This window comes from Bos mutus, chromosome 19, assembly GCF_027580195.1.
Source record: "Bos mutus isolate GX-2022 chromosome 19, NWIPB_WYAK_1.1, whole genome shotgun sequence".
NCBI classification, from domain to species: Eukaryota; Metazoa; Chordata; class Mammalia; order Artiodactyla; family Bovidae; genus Bos; species Bos mutus.
In genome coordinates this window covers 20,857,685-20,875,760 of record NC_091635.1, presented here as the reverse complement: position 1 = coordinate 20,875,760, position 18,076 = coordinate 20,857,685, and the positions used below count along the sequence as shown (strand labels likewise).

General features: G+C 59.1%; 2 protein-coding genes across 4 annotated transcripts; one reads left to right on the top strand and one right to left on the bottom strand.

Annotated features, from left to right (window-relative positions):
* The first annotated feature begins 1,187 nt into the window (after positions 1 to 1,187).
* Positions 1,188 to 7,629, top strand: MAPK7 (mitogen-activated protein kinase 7). Of its 3 annotated transcripts, XM_070389591.1 has the most exons (7): positions 1,188 to 2,472; positions 2,964 to 3,200; positions 3,804 to 3,969; positions 4,828 to 5,906; positions 5,988 to 6,562; positions 6,891 to 7,024; positions 7,169 to 7,629. In XM_070389591.1, exons 2-7 carry the CDS (start codon positions 2,969 to 2,971, stop codon positions 7,320 to 7,322), a joined length of 2,340 nt encoding a protein of 779 aa, XP_070245692.1. In that variant the 5' UTR covers positions 1,188 to 2,472; positions 2,964 to 2,968; the 3' UTR covers positions 7,323 to 7,629. The 3 variants fall into 3 exon arrangements, with proteins under 3 accessions (XP_070245692.1, XP_070245691.1, XP_070245693.1); XM_070389590.1 differs by lacking the exon at positions 1,188 to 2,472 and having other exon boundaries at positions 2,503 to 3,200; XM_070389592.1 differs by lacking the exons at positions 1,188 to 2,472; positions 2,964 to 3,200 and having other exon boundaries at positions 3,814 to 3,953.
* Positions 7,630 to 7,721: 92 nt separating this feature from the next.
* On the bottom strand, positions 7,722 to 10,366 carry MFAP4 (microfibril associated protein 4). The gene is made up of 6 exons (XM_005887296.3): positions 10,230 to 10,366; positions 9,922 to 10,000; positions 9,565 to 9,719; positions 9,058 to 9,154; positions 8,798 to 8,980; positions 7,722 to 8,654 (listed from the first exon to the last, which is right to left on the bottom strand). Exons 1-6 carry the CDS (start codon positions 10,233 to 10,235, stop codon positions 8,407 to 8,409), a joined length of 768 nt encoding a protein of 255 aa, XP_005887358.1. The 5' UTR covers positions 10,236 to 10,366; the 3' UTR covers positions 7,722 to 8,406.
* Positions 10,367 to 18,076: the final 7,710 nt, after the last annotated feature.

The following is an 18,076-nucleotide window of genomic DNA, read 5'->3' as shown; positions in this document are numbered from 1 at the left end:
TACTTAATGATTTAAGGAAAAGTGTAAATGATTTGCTATATTTTGTCAAGGGGACAAACAATGTATAGTTGTAGGGGACAAAGAATGTATAGTTGTATTTGTGTGTTTCGGATTTTTATTGTTTCTTTTTTACTTCCAATGAAAGTGAAAGTGGCTTAGTCGTGTCCCCAGGCCAGAATACTGGAGTGGGTAGCCTTTCCCTTCTCCAGGGGATCTTCCCAACCTAGGGATCAAACCCAGGTCTCCCACATTGCAGGAGGATTCTTTACCAGCTGAGCCACAAGGGAAGCCCAATAGGAAACTATAAAATCAGCCACCTGGCGTGAGACCAGGATTTTCACTTGAACCTTTTTATTATGATTTGAATTTTGAGCCACATGAAAAAACTTTTTATTGAAGTAGTTGTGTCATATGAAGTAAGCTCATAAGACAAGGCTGAAGAATGTTAGATAACTGACAACTTTCTCAGGACAGAGTCAGGGTCTAGTAGGGGGAGAAGTAAAACAGCTCATGATGGATTCAAAAGTAAATGAAGGGACTTCTCTGGTGGTTCAGTGGTTAAGAATCTGTCATGCAATGCAGGGAACAGTGGGTTCAATGCCTGGTTGGGGAACTAAGTAGGATCCCACATGCCCCAGACCAACTAAGCCTGCGTGCTGCAGCTACTGACTTTGCATGCTCTGGAGCCCATGTGCCACAACTAAGACCACTCAGTGCAGCCAAACAAGTAAAATATTTTTTTTTTAAGTAAATGAGAAACAGGGAGGTTTCGCCAGAGAAAGTTGAATCGTCTATAACTTGTATACCAATCCTAGCTCAAATATTTCTAAAAAAGTATTTAAAGCATTCAAAATGTATGGGTCTTTTCTGCTATCTTATGCTTTATTCCTTTAGCAGACCATATTGTCACAGAACTGGCCATCGGGTTCCCTGAGAAGACATGTTTCTGGGTCCTGCAGTTTTATGTCCTCTCTTTTCACTGATGGACACCGCAGAACTTAACGCACACATACGTCAGAGTTAAGGTAGGTTGTCTACAGTGTCACTTAAGAAAAGGCCATCATGGAAATGTTTTTGGAACTCAGTACAGAAAATGTTCACTTCCCATGAATATGGTTTATTAATAGTCAAGGCAAATCATGTAACAGATAATTTGGCTTTTTGCTATGCTTTCAGGAAAACCAGAACCAAAGGTATAGTTAACTCAGGAGGTCCAAGTGATCTTTCCATGTCTAAATACGAGGTATTTATTTGTCCTAGAGCTGACCTTATGCTCCCAGACATTTTCTCTGATGTTGTATTTTTAAAATGCAGTCTCCACTTTTCCATCTTAATGTATGGGCCCCAGTGAACCTCCTAGAATTCACGGCAACCCCCGACCCCCAAAGTATGGAAGAGTTAACAGAAAGAAGTTGTAACCACTAGAAAAGAGAAAGGGCTTCTGAAGGGCTGGTAATGTTCTGGATTTTTGTTTGTTTGTTTGTTTTCCTCCACCTGATTTCGATACACTGATATGTTCAGTTTGTGAACTTATTCATACACTTAGGCTATGTGTGGAACTTCCTGTAAGTATGTTTTAGTAAAAAATAAACCACCACAACAGTGGGGTATGTAAACAAAATTCCTCTCCGGTCTAAGGGATGGACCCTCAGGCCTAACTCCTGGGCTCCCCGCCTCCTGGCTCTTTCCCGTCAGTCACTGGAGGACACCCGACCTCCCGCGAGCCGCCTCGGGACCCAGAGGGTCAGCGTTCGGCACGCACTCGCTGCGAGGTCGAACGCGGGCCCTGAAGACTGGCAGGGCACTGGCTCCGGCGGAGCTCTGCCTCCTCCAGGCGCAGCTGACCCTGTGGCCCTGCCCGCTGCCCTGCAGCCACAGCGCGGGAGTCGCTGGACGCAGCCACCTCACGGAAGGTTCACGGCCGAGGCTGGCGAAGCACTGGCCGAAGTCCGGGGCGCCGGAAGCTGAGCTGAGAGGACCAGATACCGGAAGATACCAGATACAGGGCGGCTACGAGCCGACGCTCTAGAACCCGGAGGACCGGGATCTCGGTGGTTGGATGTGACGGATCACCGTCTACCAGGGACCACGCATTCCCAAGCGCCAGGCTCCTGGGGCCCATCGGGAAAATGGGGGACGCAATCCCCGGGCTGATAGGGTCTGATAAGGGAAGAGGGGCCTAAAGGAGGGGGACTCAGTGATGGTAACTACCGGTAACCTCAGCCCTCCAAGATTCGGAAGCCACCAGCAACTGACCTGAGAGAACCTGGAAGATCGGAGCGGATGCGCGCGCACGCAGGCAGTAGGCGGTGCCTCGCAGTCTCGCGGCGCCGGGGGCTGCTGGCGCGCCTGCGTCCGAGGACTGAGCCAGGCGGCCGCGCCCCGGCTGAGCGCCGAGCGCGGGTTGGGTGGTTCCCTCCTGGAGACTGGACCCCGGCGCGGGCGCGGGTGAAGGCGTGGCTTCCTCGGAAGGTAGGCGCGGATTGGAGGAGCAAGTGGAGGGGGTGGGCACTTCAGCAAAAGCCGTTCAGGGATTGGTCAGAGACTGAGGGGCGTGGTCTTGAGGGGGCGGGGCGGGAGACCTGCGGAGTTGAGCGTTCCGCTGAGGTGGTGGCGGCTGCCAGACCCATTGAGGGAGCGGGTATTCGGGTCCCACCCCGCCCCCACCCCGACCTCGGGACTAGACGCCTGGGCGGCGTCGAGGGCCCTTGCGGCGTCGGGGTGAGGCACCATCCGCCTAGTGAGGACCAAGAAGAGCGGGCGCCCCGCCCCTCGCTTTCTTCCTGAACCGCGCCTCGCGGAGCCTCCCCCACTGCCGACCCCGCGTCCCGCGCGGGGTTGAGCTGGGGGCTCCCGAGCGTGCGGGACGCGGGCTGCGCGTGCTGCTCGGCCTGCCGGTCTGAAGCCTCCGAGGGGCCCCTGAGTCCGGGGCCGGGCCCCTCCTCGCCCGCGTGTCCACGCAGACGCCATGGCCGAGCCCCTGAAGGAGGACGACGGTGAGGACGGCTCCGGGGAGCCCCCCGGGCCGGTGAAGGCGGAACCCGCTGGCACCGCCGCCTCGGTGGCTGCCAAGAACTTGGCCCTGCTGAAGGCGCGGTCCTTCGACGTGACCTTCGACGTGGGGGACGAGTACGAGATCATCGAGACCATTGGCAACGGGGCCTACGGGGTGGTGTCCTCCGCGCGCCGCCGCCTCACCGGTGAGCGACCCTTCCGGCCGCTCTCATGTGTGGGAACCAGGTCCCGAGGGGTGGGACCCGCCGTCCCAGCAGCCAGCAGAGAAGCTGGGATGTGAAATCTGAGTCAAGTCAGCAGGCAGGGGTTGGGCGCTGTCTGGGGGCCGGCCTCTGTGTTGGGTTCAGGTCTCTAGAAACTGGTGGCTCTGCCAGCGCAGCAGTCGGCTTCCTCCTTAGAAAGGTGACAGTCCGGGTGAGATCAGAATGGAGGTTCCCCGGAGTGTGTTGTGGAGCAGACAGCGGGCATCGGGTTGGTGGTGGGATGAAGAGGCCTGAGACGCATAGAGTGTAGGGGGGTACCGCTAATTAGCTGTGCAGTGTGCCCAACAAATTACTGTGCCCAGATCTCCATGTCTGTGACTTTGAGCTGTGTACCTGCTAGAAGTGAAGGACAGAGGTGAAGGGGAGATGTGGTCATGTACCAACTGTGCTCAGCACAGGATCTGTCACGTAGTAGGTCCTCTGTGGTAGCGGTTGTCACATGCACAGCATATTGAAAGAGGCCATGTGCTACTCAGCAGCTCACCAGCTATCCCAGGTGACATCTACTTTTCCCCTGTTCCCTAGGCCAGCAGGTGGCCATTAAGAAGATCCCTAATGCTTTTGATGTGGTGACCAATGCCAAGCGGACCCTCAGAGAGCTGAAGATCCTCAAGCACTTCAAGCATGACAACATCATTGCCATAAAGGACATCCTGAGGCCCACTGTACCCTATGGCGAGTTCAAATCTGTGTAAGGAGTGGGGATAGGGAGGGAGGCAGAGTTGGCACCTTTTCTGAAGGCTGGAGCCATTCTGCTGAAGTTCTGGAAGGGCAGCTGAACCTAAGGTAGGGTAGGCTGGGGAAATTCCCACGACTCCAGGACCAGTGCTCCCTAAGGGTTTGCCAGGGACACCTATGATTTCCTCAAAGAAAATGTAGAAGTGACAGTTTTATAGAATCTCAGTATGTGTGCACGCTAAGTCACTTCAGTCATGTCTTGACTCTTTGCGACCCTGTGGACTGTAGCTTGCCAGGCTCCTCTGTCCATGGGGATTCTCCAGGCAAGGATGTTCAAGTGGGTTCCCATGCCCTCCTCCAGGAGATCTTTCCCGACTCAGAGATCGAACCCACATCTCCTGCATTGGCAGGTGGGTTCTTTACTGCTGGTGCCACCTGGGAAGCCCAGAATCTCAGTATATAGCATGGCGACTGTAGGATATTCATCCTATGTCTGTTCTTTCCTATTCCAGTAGCAGACGTCACTAGTCAGTCACAGAACACTGTCCTGCAGATTGCAGAAGCCTTTAAATTTTCATCATAGCCTTTCAAGCAGCCACTACCACACAACGAAGAGGGCCCCCAAACTAAACCCCGGGGGCCAGACTGGTCTAGTCCAGCCTCATCTCTTCTCTGATGAGAAAAGCTAGGCCTGGAGAGAAAAGTGATTTCACTTGAGTCCATGGAAAAGTTGTAGAGAATCTTGATACCATGCGGGCAGCCCCTGCAGAGTCCAAGAGTAAGACCTTGACCTGTCTGGAGCTGGGAGGGCGTGGTGACAGTGGGGTTGGAGTTTGGACAAGACAGCCTGCGTCTCTCCCCTGCCTCTCAGCTATGTGGTCCTGGACCTGATGGAGAGCGACCTGCACCAGATCATCCACTCCTCACAGCCGCTGACACTGGAGCATGTGCGCTACTTCCTGTACCAGCTGCTGCGGGGCCTCAAGTACATGCACTCGGCTCAGGTCATCCACCGCGACCTCAAGCCCTCCAACCTGCTGGTGAACGAGAACTGCGAGCTCAAGATTGGGGACTTTGGCATGGCCCGTGGCCTGTGCACCTCGCCCGCTGAGCACCAGTACTTCATGACCGAGTATGTGGCCACTCGCTGGTACCGCGCCCCTGAGCTCATGCTCTCGCTGCACGAGTACACGCAGGCCATCGACCTGTGGTCCGTGGGCTGCATCTTTGGGGAGATGCTGGCCCGGCGCCAACTCTTCCCAGGCAAAAACTATGTGCACCAGCTGCAGCTGATCATGACGGTGCTGGGTACCCCGTCGCCGGCCGTGATTCAGGCTGTGGGAGCTGAGAGGGTGCGGGCCTATATCCAGAGCCTGCCACCACGCCAGCCTGTGCCCTGGGAGACGGTGTACCCGGGCGCCGACCGCCAGGCGCTCTCCCTACTGGGGCGCATGCTACGTTTTGAGCCCAGCGCCCGTGTCTCTGCAGCTGCTGCCCTCCGCCACCCCTTCCTGGCCAAGTACCATGACCCCGACGACGAGCCTGACTGTGCCCCGCCCTTTGACTTTGCCTTTGACCGTGAAGCCCTCACACGGGAGCGCATTAAGGAGGCCATTGTGGCGGAGATCGAGGACTTCCATGCACGGCGCGAGGGCATCCGCCAGCAGATCCGCTTCCAGCCTTCCTTGCAGCCTGTGGCCAGTGAGCCCGGCTGCCCCGATGTGGAAATGCCCAGCCCCTGGGCTCCGAGTGGGGACTGCGCCATGGAGTCCCCCCCGCCAGCCCCACTGCCGTGCCCTGGCCCTGCGCCCGACACCATCGATCTGACCCTGCAGCCGCCCCCACCAGCCAGTGAACCAGCCCCTCCAAAGAAGGAGGGGGCCATCTCAGACAACACCAAGGCTGCCCTCAAGGCTGCCTTGCTCAAGTCCTTGCGGAGCCGGCTCCGAGGTGCCTGGCTGGGGAATGGGGGGCAGAGGGGACCCCCTGCCTGGATAGACTCTTACCTTCACCTTCCCATCCTCCCCACAGATGGCCCCAGTGCCCCCCTGGAAGCTCCTGAGCCTCGGAAGCCGGTGACTGCTCAGGAGCGCCAGCGGGAGCGGGAGGAGAAACGCCGACGGCGGCAGGAGCGGGCCAAGGAGCGAGAGAAGAGGCGGCAGGAGCGGGAGCGCAAGGAGCGGGGCGCGGGGGTCTCGGGGGGCCCCTCCGCTGACCCCCTGGCTGGGCTGGTGCTTAGCGACAACGACCGCAGCCTGCTGGAGCGTTGGACTCGCATGGCCCAGCCCCCCGCCCCCGCCACAGCCCGGCCCCCCAGCCCTCCCGCTGGCCCTGCCACCCAGCCCACTGGGCCCCTGCCACAGCCGGCCTGCCCACCCCCTGCACCTGCAGCTGGCCCTGCTGCTCCCCAGACCACCGCCGCCTCCGGCCTCCTGGCCCCCCAGCCACTGGTGCCGCCCCCTGGGCTGCCCGGCCCCAGTGCCCTGAGTGTTCTCCCTTACTTCCCCTCTGGCCCACCCCCTCCAGACCCCGGGGGGGCCCCACAGCCCTCCACATCGGAGTCACCTGACGTCACCCTGGTGACCCAGCAGCTGTCCAAGTCACAGGTGAGAGAGAGGCCTGGTCGTGGGGATGCCTGGGTCTGACGCGGGGGAGGTGGGCTCTGAGGTTGTTGAGGCCAGGAGAGGGCGTGTGTGTCCTGGTGCCAGAAGAGCTGAGGTCCCCTCACCTGCCCCTTGCTCGCAGAAAGAGCCTAATGCTGACGAGCAGATTGTTGGAGACCCCAGCCCACGCTCAGGGCTTGTCGAGGCTGGTGCTGTCACCGCTGCTGTCCAGGCCCGGGCATGGGTGGGGCGGTGTCATGGCTGGGCACCCTGCCAACCTCAGTCGGCTCTTGGTGGTGCCTGTGTTGAGAGCTGCCGTCGTCCCCTGCAGGTGGAGGACCCTTTGCCCCCCGTGTTCTCGGGCACCCCCAAGGGCAGTGGAGCTGGGTATGGTGTTGGCTTTGACCTGGAGGAATTCCTAAACCAGTCTTTTGACATGGGTGTGGCTGATGGGCCACAAGACGGGTAAGAGCTGGGTCTGACCTTTTGAGTTGGGCTGTGGGTCCAGTGGGGCTCTGGGTCTGGTGGGTCTCTGGGTCTGGTAGGGCTGTCAGTTGGGGCTCCCCTGCAGGAGGAGCCTCTCACCCCCTCTCTCCGCCACACCCACAGCCAGACAGACTCAGCCTCTCTCTCAGCCTCCCTGCTCGCTGACTGGCTCGAGGGCCACGGCATGAACCCTGCTGACATCGAGTCCCTGCAGCGTGAGATCCAGATGGATTCCCCCATGCTGCTGGCCGACCTGCCCGACCTCCAAGAGCCCTGAGGCCCGCAGTCCGTGCCTTGCTGCCAGGGGCAGACCCAGCTCCGAGATCTGCAGGACCGTCCCCAAGGGCCGGAGCCCTGCGCCCCGTTGGGGAATCAGCTCAGATCATTCTGCAGCTTCATCTCAGACCCACCCTGTGGCCTTAAGCAGCCACCTGAGCCAGCACAAGCCACACCAAGAGGGGGAACCCCTCCCCCAAGCGATTCTTTTCAGTATCGTAATTTTATTATTATTATTATTACATTATTATGATGACACAGTTTTTTTGCCCTCGGAAGGTTGCTTGTGAAATACAAGGTCTCCTCTACCACCTGTCTTCAGGGTGTGTTTTCGGACTCGAGGACAGTGTGCCGTCATGGGGGCAGGCAAAGGTATCTGCGTGCACAACAGTGAGGCTGGTTCGTTCAGGTCCTGAGGTTTATTGAGACCTCCACTCCCACCTGCTCCCAGCCCCACAGAGGCAGTCCTCTGACCCTAGCACAGTCACACTCACCCCCCGGGCGGGTGGGGGGACCTCACATGTGTGCCCGCCTTGGCTGTGGCATTTTTGGGTGGCCTGTTGGAGCTGTGGTGAAATACAGTTTGGGTGTTGCGCTTCAGATGCCTGGGTCAGGCAGGCAGGGGGCCGCTGAGCGTGAGTGCAATGGGGCCGGGCTGTGGTGCTCACCCCTGGGGAACACGGGGGTGGGAGGAAAGTGAAGGGCCAGCCAGTGGGACTGCTGGGGTGTGGCAGCAGTGGCCACACGCGGGTGGCCTGGCAGATGCCAGGAGAGGTCTACAGGCTCGGCCGGCAGAGGCCGCGGTCAAGAAGCTGGCTAAAGTGGGACACAGCCCCATGTCCTTCGGGACAGGGTCCGAGTCCGGGCTGGACCGTGGTGCCTTTTGGAGGTTTGGGACGCTGCGGCAGCATAGCCTCGGGTGGCAGGGAGCAGGGGCCTGGCCGAGAGGTGGATGCCAGGGATGTGATGGGGACGTCTGGCTGGAACCATGGGGGCCTGGCCGAGGCGGTGCTGAGAGCAGCAGAGCTGCCGGTGGGCCGGGTGGGATGGGGGCAGGGGCGGTGGGCCGCGAGGGGGCCAGCCCCTCAGGCCCGGCGGATCTTCATTTCGGTGCGCTTGAGCGAGTAGTAGAAGCCCTTCCACTGGGCCCAGTTGATGCCATTGGCGTAGGAGAGGTGGGAGCCGCCCAGGTAGAAGCCGTTGAGGTTGGCGAAGTGGCAGCTGCGGAACCAGAAGGCGCCCGAGGAGAGTGCTGCGCAGTTCTGCACGAAGAGGTCCTGGTCTCGGTCAAAGGTGGAGAACTTCTGGCCGCTGTGGTAGGTCAGCGAGTCGCCTGGCGGAGGGGAGGGGCACGGGGCAGCTGAGGCAGGAGGCCCTGGGAGGGCCCCCCGAGCCAGACGCAGGGTGGCCGGGGTGGCGGTGCTTGGGCCCAGTGCCCTTCCCCATCCCCAGCCCCACACAGCTGGCAGAGTGTACCTGCCCCGCCATCCTCAAAGCCCGACACATAGAGGGTGTAGCCATCCTCCTCTGCGCTGACAGCATTGGGTGAGATAGAGAAGTCAGCGTACTTGGCAAAGGCCGTGTTGTTCTCAAAGTCCTCCAGGTCCACCCGCAGCTCGTACTTCTGCTTCAGTGTCAGCAGGTGCATGTTCTGGAGCCCTGAGAAGGGGGGTGCAATTGGCTGGTCAGTGGGGACCTGGCTCCAGGGGCCCCCAGCCCACCGGGCCCTGCCTTACCCAGCCAGTACTCCCCGTCAGCCCGGCCAAAGCCCAGCTTGTAGTCGTTCCAGCCCCGGAAGAAGCTCACCGAGCCGTTGAATCTCTTCTGGAAAACCTGGAGCGGAGGGGGTGGGCCTGGATGCCTGAGGGGCCGGGGGCAGTGCCCTCACCCAGACACAGACCCTGTGAGGCTGAGGTGGTTTATGAAAGGACCAAATGGGGGCCAAGAGGAGGTGCGTGCTGGCCCCGGGGGCAAGAGCAAGTGGAGGGAGCTGGTGGGCTGGAGTTTAGGCACCTGGGGTGGAGTCTGGCACTGGCTGTGTGACTTGGGCAAGTTACTGCACCTCTCTGGGCTCCAGACCGTCATTTGTAAGGGGCACCTTGCTCCCAGGGTTATGGTGCAATGCAGCCCCTAACCTACCTTAGATGCCTAGGGTTTGGGGGTGGCGGCGCTCCACACACTGCTGTGAGCATCGTCCCAGGCTCACAGCCACGTGATGTGTCCCCCGTCCCCCCTCCACTCACCGTCCACTTCCCGCCCTCCGTGGTCATGTCGCAGAAGACGGGCACAGGCACGCTGGGGCCTGAGGGGTAGATGAGGTACACGCCGTCCGCCTGGTAGCCCTGGGCGTAGATGTCGTCACAGTCCAGGGGCAGCTGGAGGCACGACTTCTCCAGAGCTGGGGCAGGTGAGGAGAAGGGGCCTGAGGCGACGGACACCTCTGCACCCCATGCTTGCTTCCTTCCCTAGGCCAGGGGTGCCTACTGGCCAGCCCACCCGCCCCATCTTAACAGCCAGCCCCACTCCCAGCTGTGAGGGCCCGGGACAGCCCCTCGCCCAGCCTGTCACCCAGCCTGCGGGCCAGGTCCGAGGCAGCTTACCATCTCCCCGGATCCCCAGGAGCTGGGGAGCGCAGGGGCCAGCGGAGAGCAGTAGCAGCAGTGGCAGGACCAGGAGAGCCTGGCGACAGGAGAGCAGGGTCAGCGCCCAGCCCTGGAGCCCCCGTCTCCCTGCACTTGCCCCTCATAGGAGCCAGCCCCACCAAGAACCCCTGGTCTCCCCTGCTGCCCCCACCTCCTCTGGGACAGGCTCACGACAGCCCCCGTCTGTCCGTGAGGGCCCTCTGTGCACGGTGGGCTCAGCCCACACGGCCCCCTTCCCGGCTCCGGCCCCCTTCCCGGCTCCGTACCTCCATGCTGTGAGCTGGGCTCCGAGCTGGGCTCCAGCGGCTGGGTGTCTGCTGTCCCAGACTGTCCGCCCAGAGTTATGTGCTGGGCCCCCAGCCAGCCGCCCGGCCCCGCCCCGTGGCTGCAGCGCCCCTTCCCCTCCCCCGCTCCACTCATGCTGTTGGGGGCCCGGGGCGGGCCTGGGCCAAGGGACCACCTGGATCTCATTAGGCCTGTCTGGGCAAAGCGCAGAGGACATCCATGCCCCGCAGACACCCCCGGACCCCTCCACCAGCACCCCCAGCCCCTGCCTTGCTTCCTGACGGCCCCCCTGCTCACGTCTGTTTATTTTCTCCCTCTCCTTCCCTGGCCTGGGTTTCATTAGCCATTGTCTTTGTCCAGGGGAAGGCTGGGGTGAGGGTGTGGGGGTATGTCTAGGTTCTGGGGAGGGGAGGCCCATTCCGGGGAGCAGAGGTGGGGTGGGGGGTAGCTCCAGAGCTCCCGATGTGGGGGCTGCGCCGGGGCCCGGGCTGGGGCCGGGCGTCTCCTGGCAGGGCTGGGACATTGCTGAGCTGTGAGCACAGGCCGCAGGCGTCCAAGTGCTGTCTGCCAGCCCAAGCCAGGGCCCCTCTCCAGCCCCCTGCAGCAGGCCCCCTCCCTCCCCCTCTCACACAGGCCTCCTCTGTTTTTCTTTCTCTTGCCCCAACCCCGTCTTCCAAATGCCTTCACTGGGACCGTCCCACCTCAGGCTCTCCTGGCTCCTCTCAGTCGGTTGCCTCAGCCCTGAAGCCCACCTCCTCCCGTCCTGCCCCCTGAGCCTCCGGCTCCGTCTCTGCCTCGGGCTCCCTCCCTCAGGGCTCTGGCCTCTGCTCAGGCTTCCAGGACAGTCTTCCTTGGGGGGCGACCCTGCCACCTTCCCCACCCCCCCACCCCACTCCAGGCCTCCCTGTGGCCTCAGGCCTGAGGCTGGGCTTCTCATCTTGGACTTGAGAGGAGAGTTAAGTGTGACTCTGGTCCACCTGGAGGGCCTCAACCATGGTTGCTTGTGACCCCCAAAGTGCAGCCCAGCCACACCAGGCTTGTCCCGAGGAGGCCCCAGCTGAGCCTGCTCTGTTCCCTGAGGGGCCACCTGCCTGCTCCTTATTTGGCCTTGAGCGTTGATGGGCTGGTGTCGTGGCCCACTCGTGGGTCAGACATCTGAGCACCTGCCGTGTGTTGGCTGCCCACGGAGTGGCAAATGCAGGCACCAGACAGTTTATCGCACACGTCACGAGTGTTGAGGAAGAGTGTTGGTTGAGCGGATGAGATGTGCAAAGGCTCAAAGTAAGAGCAGCGCCGGCCCCGGCCCCTTCTCCCTCCTGAGTCCTGGCCCCTCGAGTTTGTGAAAGCTGATGACGGTTTTCTCTTCATAGCTGTGTGTGTCCTGGGGGACGTGGAGCCAGTCTGCCTGCACTCAAGTCCAAGTTGTGCCACCTGTTAGCTGCGTAACTTTGGACAGGTTCCCTAGCCTTTCTGGGCCTTGGTTAGCCCCTCCGTAGAACGAGGGTGGTAATAGTCTGTCCTTCAGAGGCCTGTGGTTGGGTAACAGATACCAGGTGCCTGGCGCAGGGCCCATAGTTGGTAACTATGTAGTGAATACTCACCTTCATCATCATAAATGTAATAATTGTGTAATAACTTTTCCGCTGTGAACAGATTGCCTGAAATGGGACTTTCGTCCTCGTCTGTGGGAGAGACGGTGGCCTTCCCCTCGAGAGCCGCTCTTCCCTTAGCCTTGAGTCCTGGTTCCTCGCAGGCCCCGCGGTCCAGCTCCCTTACTGAGGCCACATGTCTGAAATCCGGCCAAGAAGATGCACATGGATGTGGTGCAAAGGCAGCTGCTCTTCCCTCTTCTCTGACCTGTCCGCGGGCACAGCAGCTGGACGGGGAGGAGGAGGCCCCTCCCATGGGTGGTAGGGGGTGATCAGGGAGGAGCTGGGTCCCTTGGACTTCATGGCGTGGTCGAGAGCCAGCCCTGACTGCCCTTCCCCAGGCCTCTTTCAGGCCGCAGAGAAAGGAACTTCTATCTAGTTTAAGCCTCTTTGGGCTCTTTCCTGTTACACACAGCTGAATCTAATCCTAAGACATCTATCCTTTCAGCTAATTTTAGCACAGGCAGGCTACAGCAAGGAAAATAATGGACAATCAGTCTTCAAAACTAATAAAATGTAAAATTAAAAAAAATACTAATAAACATGTCCTAATTCTAGCATCAAAGACTTCTGCTGAGTACAGCTAATAAGCCTAGGCCCCACCCCCTGCCCCCGAAGAAACCCAGAACATGCACACCAAAAACAGAAGAGGAAAGACAAGTAATTAAGAACTGAGGTGGTCCCTATTGTGTTTTGCCTGTTAATTTTTTCTTAAAACCTTCACGTGGGTCAGCAAAGCAGGCCCTCTGCTTGTTGGGTGTGGTGGGGTTTAGATGCACTCTTCAGGGACAGAAGTCTGGCCCCATGCACTCCTCTGAAGGTGGTGTCTGATGGAAACCCTTGGATGTCCTGAAGAGACACATTAGTGGGCGTGTTTATTGGCCACCCAGCATGGACATGTCTTCCTGGGTTTGGGGGGGCCCCTGCCTGAAATGGTTGGTTGGTTTTGCAGATATAATCTGCTGCCCTGGGACCCACTGTGGGAGGTGTTGATTTAAGCTAGGGTGGGGGAATCCATTCTTGGAGTGCCAGTCACCCCCAGCAGGCCTGCTCCTGGGTCACTGGCTGGGCAGCAGCAACTTTGCAGGTGAGGTGCTAAGTCACGACAGCTCTGCCTGGGCTGCCAGCCCTGAGCTTGGGTCTTAGTCCCCTGCTGCTTGGTTGATTCTGGTTATGAGTCTGAGGAAGTCCCCTTGCTGTGAGTGAGGGGCTTCTCTGACCAGCATTGCCAGGAGGCGGGAGAACTCGGGGTGACAGGATGGGGGCAGTGGGCCCACTGGACAGGCCTATCTGCTGCGGCCCCCACCCCGCCTGCTGCGGCCCCCACCCCACAGGCCTTGCACGGGTCACCTGCTCACTGTACTCCACCTGTCTGTCCTGCTCTGGCCCCGTGGGCCCAGATGCTGGCAGAATGTGGCCCTTAGCAGGCACCAGCAGGGCGTGGGGGGGAGAGGTGCTCCCAGGCCCACCCTGCCAGGACCTCAGTTTGGCAATGGCTGTGTCCCCTCTCCACCCCAAGACAGCACCCCAACTGGCCCTGATGACCTGCCTCCTCCCTTTATCCCTGCAGCCCAGGGTGGTCCCAGGTGCCTTCCTTAAGGCCCACAGCCCGGTGACAGTCCCTTCGTGAAATTCTCTACAAAGCAGAGCAGCTGAGTCTGCCTTTGTTCCCTGCCAGATCCTGGATGATACAGGTCTGATGCTGATTTTGTCCTGAAAGCCTGGCAGCCTGCAGAGCATCCGGGACCACAGCTGAAGATGAGGTCCCTCGTCTCCCGCAGGAGGCCACTGCTCCTTCTGCTTGAGCTGGAGAAGACTGGGTGTGTGTCCCCCAGCCCCGGCTGAGTGAGGGGCTGCCTGCTGTAAGGAAGGAGGGTCTTGCTGAGCCGCTGACCCCAGGCCCCTCCCCAGAGGCTGCACCTGCACTGGGAGGGAGGCTGATGGGGAAGGGGTGGGGCCCTGGGGCCCCACAGGCACTGTGGAGTGTCACATCAGATCACATCAGGCCCACTGTGGGGTCAGGGCTTCAGCAGGTGACATTTGAGGACACAGGCCAGCCCATCACCCCTGTGCCGGCAGCAGAGGACAGACACACAGCCTCAGCAGTCCTGGAGCCAGAGGGGAGAGCGTGATGACAGGTGGGATGGGGGAACCCTGGGGGAGGGTATTTAAACACAGGGTGCAGGAGGGGGTCACCAGGTGTGTGATGAGCTTGTGCGCCGCTCTCTGATTGGCTGGCAGTGAGGGGACAGCCTGGTGTTTGCAGAATGTCAGTCATCCACCTCTGGGTCCCACCAGGCTGGGATCCACGTGCCGGTGGGCCGTGTGCAGTACACTCTTCCTACCTGGTAGGGGTCCAGTCTCTGCAGCACTCAGAGGCCGTGGTTCAGACTGCATGATCCAGTCCAGTTCCCTGAGGTGGAACTGAAGATCCTGGGCTTTGTTCTATGGCTAAACTATTATTATTTTGTCTTACTTGTCTTCTTCCCATTGTTTGTGCATTTACTCACTTCTCTGATGAAACTTATTCTTTGGAATTCAAGGAAGACCTAGGAGGCTAAAGTTATCCTATAAACAAGAGGCAGGCGGAGGCCATGGTTGGGGGCAGTCTTTTCCAGGAAGACCCCATCGGGCCCTGCTCAACTGTGGGGGTATAATTTACACATCGTAAAATCCATCAACTCTAGGTGTGCAGTTCAATAATTGTTCCTTTAAAAAAAGACTTTATTTTTTAGAGCACTTTTTGGTTCACTGAGAGGAAGGTACAGAGATTTCCCACACCCCCGCCCCGACACAAGCACAGCTCCGCAACAACAGCCCCACCAGACCCACGCCCTCAGCTCAGCATCACTCGGAGCCCACAGCTAACATGAGGGGTCATGCCTGGCACTGTGCGGCCTGCATCACATGCCGACACACACACACACACACACACACACACACACGAGTCTTCCTGCCCTGAGAGTCCTCTCTGCTCCACTTAGTCGTCCTGTGGCACCCTCCCCACCCCGCCCACCCCCACAGCCAGGGAGCCAACTTGAGGTGCTGATGCTGGGGGTGAGCAGCTGTCTGCCCAGGCGCTGGCCCCTGCTGCAGAGAAGAAGCCTGGGTTTGGGGGCCCAGCGCCCTGAGGAGGTTGCAGGTGCTGGGGGGGTGCGTGCAGCACGGGGAGCCCGGCAGGCTGGAACAAGGGTGGTGTGGCTTTGTGGGCTGCAAAGCGCCCCGCACTTCATGTCCTTCCTGGAGATGCTTTAGTAAGAGCCCCAGAGTGAAGAGTGTGGCCAAGGGTCATTCCACCTGACCAGGAAGACCGAGTGGCACAGAATTCTGCTTCCGGCGAGTGTTCTTCTCACCACCGCCAGCTCTGAACAAGCACAAATATGCACATGTGCCCACAGCACACACATCCCCTCATCCTTGCGTCCCTCAGTGTTTATGGGGTGCCTGTGCCACGCCAGTCACCACAGGGCACTCACGATGTGAGCAGTTTAGGGGATGCAGACGGACACCCACGTTCTCAGCATCCATCTCTGGAGCCTGGCATGCTGCCATGCTGAGGTGACCAGGATACACCCAGGAGCAGACCCAGTGGATGGCCTGCCCACATCAGTGATTGAAGGCAGGGAGTCTCATAGAGTTCAAGTTTGGGGCAGGAAGCCTCAGTGAGCAGTGAGAAGGTTCTGAGGGACTGAGACTGGGTGAGCAGCTTTTTCTATAAATGGCCAGATGTGAAATAGCTCAGGCTTCAGGAGCCCTATGGTCTCAGACTTGAATCTTCAGCTGTGCCACCTTGGCCATCCCTGGACATGCACGAGATGGCTGGGCTCCAGTGAGCCTTATTGACAGGTGATGGGGAAGGGGCTGATTGTCCGGACCCCTGGAATAAAGACTGCAGGGGCAGGGAGGGAGCAGTGCAGACATTCCAGTAAAGAGAGGTGTGAGCAATGGAGTGACATGTGCAAAGGCCCTGGGGTAGGAGGCGCCTTTGCATTTGAGGGCTGGGGCGCCAGCCGACTGGCCAGGCAGAAAGGACAAGCGAGGACACAGGAGAGGCTCAGAGGAGGCGGGGCAGGGTCCTTCGGGGCCTCGCAGACACAGGACGGACTTTGGCTTGTGCAATTGTAAACAGTGGGAAGGGAGGGCCGTGGAGAATGCCAAGGCCCGTGCCTAATTGTCTCCCCGTGGTTACTCCAAGTCTCCTTCCTGCCCGAGGCAGAACTAAGAGCCCGTTCTTGTTCTTTTTCCTGCAAAGAGAGCTGGTCCTGAGTCAAAAAGACAGACTCACTGGGGGAAGAAAAGTCCCTGGCCAAACATGCCCAGACCTGGTGGAAGCAAGCAAGGCTGGGGGTGGGGAACAGCTGTGTCCCCTGGTCCTGCTGGTGCCCCAGGGACTGGGTCTCCCTGATACAGCAGTGGCCTTGCCAGTGAGTGTCCCATGAACTCTGGGGTCTTCCCTGGCTGCACCAGGGTGATCTTGGCTCTTATGGAGAGCAGGCGTGCCCTTGGGAGGCTGGGGCCCCCACAGGTGGCCTCCGATCCTTGGAACTGATGGGAGGCACATCCCGGCAGTTCTAATGAAGCTGAAGCCAAGTCCAAGGTGGAAGAGTGCGATGTTAATGGTTTTCCTTTTATCGAGGTCAGCGATGGTGCGGGCAGGGGTGCAGCTTGTACTGGGTGAACCACTGTGTCACTACCTGTAGGTCAAGAGACAGGTTTCCAGCCCAGAAGGTCACGTCTATGTCTCCCACTCCCCAGCCCGAGGGAGACACCATTGTCACTGCTCTCAACTTGCAGTGGCTTTGTCTGTTCCTGAACCTCCTATAAATGGAATAATTCTATACATATTCTTAAGCATCCGGTGTTCTGCTCAATACAAAAGTATTTTTAAAATAGTTCCATGTAGTGCTTCTCAGAGTGTCATCTGGGGTCCCCTGTGGGTGTCTGGGGCCTTTCCAGGGATCTGAACGATGGGAAGCGTTTTCACAGTAGTGTGTTATTTGCACTCTGTGCCCTGCTTTTCCAGGGAGTGGGATGGAGTTTGCAGAGCCTGTGACTGCAGCTTCTCAAGACTGAACACAGAAGCTGGACGGCGGCAGGAGTGCAGTGGGGCCCAGGGGCCTATCTGGGCCATGCTTGCTTCGGGTGAGATGCAGGCAAGGAGGCCCTGAGCTTGGGGGGAGTGAGTGAGGGGCTGGAGGAGGGAGGGCTGGGGAGCTGTAGTGGGGGGACTTTAGATGGGCAGGCCTTGTGGGGAGGGAGTGTCAGGCTATCCTACAGGCAACAGAAAGCCGGTGTCCCATTTTAAGCAGGAAGGGACACCTTTCTTCTAGATTGTTATTTTATTTTTAACTAGACTTTTGGTCTTGAGGTCATGGTAGGTTTCCATGCAGTTGTGTAAATTGATAGAGTGCCCAGGCATCTTTTTCTCCCCTTCCCCACCTTTTTTTTGGCTGTGCCTGGTCTTAGTTGCAGATGCAGAGTCTTGCCTCATCCTTGCAGTGTTGGGATCTTTTCTCGCGGTGACCTGTGAACTCTTGGTTGCAGAATGCAGGACCTTGTTTTTAGTTGAGGCACATGGAATCTTTAGTTGTGGCATGTGGGATTTGGTTCCCTGACCAGGGATGGAACCCAGCCCCCTGCACTGGGAGTGCAGAGTCTCAGCCACTGGACCACAGGGGAGACTCTGAGCCCTGGTACCTTGTCCTGTTTCCCCAGTGGGCATATGTCATTCCGTTTCCCCAGTGGGCACACGTCATACGTTTGTCCCTCAGCATCACAACCCGGGTGATACCATGGATGCGGTCATCATGCAGGACGTTTCCAGGACTGCAGGGTCTGCCCTCTGGCCTGTTGATGGCCACTTGGTGCTGAATCCTGAACAGTGGGACACCTCATCACACGATGCCTTGAGACACTGGATCCTGTTGGCCCCTGTCTCGTGGCTTTCTCTGACACCCCTCTGGCAAGGGATGGGGTAAAGCCTCAGGATGCTGAGGCAGGTGGGCGTCCAGGCTCCTTACTCTGCCACCCCAACCAGTGCCCCAGGAGGGGCTGTGACCACCAGATAGGCTCAGGATTCTGACTCCCTAGGTGGCTTCCACAGTGCTGTGGGGTCAGGAGAGCGGGTGTCCCCAGCTGGGAGAAAAGTCCAGGCTCCCTCCGGCCTCCTCTGACACGGC

What these genes read in the sequence shown, in the direction of transcription:
- MAPK7 (XM_070389591.1), top strand. Translation starts at nt 2,969, where the DNA reads ATGGCCGAGCCCCTGAAGGAGGACGACGGTGAGGACGGCTCCGGGGAG. An exon ending in CGCGCGCCGCCGCCTCACCG is followed by an intron (nt 3,201 to 3,803) that starts GTGAGCGACCCT and finishes CCTGTTCCCTAG; the next exon opens with GCCAGCAGGTGGCCATTAAG. An exon ending in GCTGATGGGCCACAAGACGG is followed by an intron (nt 7,025 to 7,168) that starts GTAAGAGCTGGG and finishes CCACACCCACAG; the next exon opens with CCAGACAGACTCAGCCTCTC.
- MFAP4 (XM_005887296.3), bottom strand. An exon ending in CCTGGGGATCCGGGGAGATG is followed by an intron (nt 9,720 to 9,921) that starts GTAAGCTGCCTC and finishes CACCTGCCCCAG; the next exon opens with CTCTGGAGAAGTCGTGCCTC. An exon ending in TGACGGGGAGTACTGGCTGG is followed by an intron (nt 8,981 to 9,057) that starts GTAAGGCAGGGC and finishes CCCCCTTCTCAG; the next exon opens with GGCTCCAGAACATGCACCTG.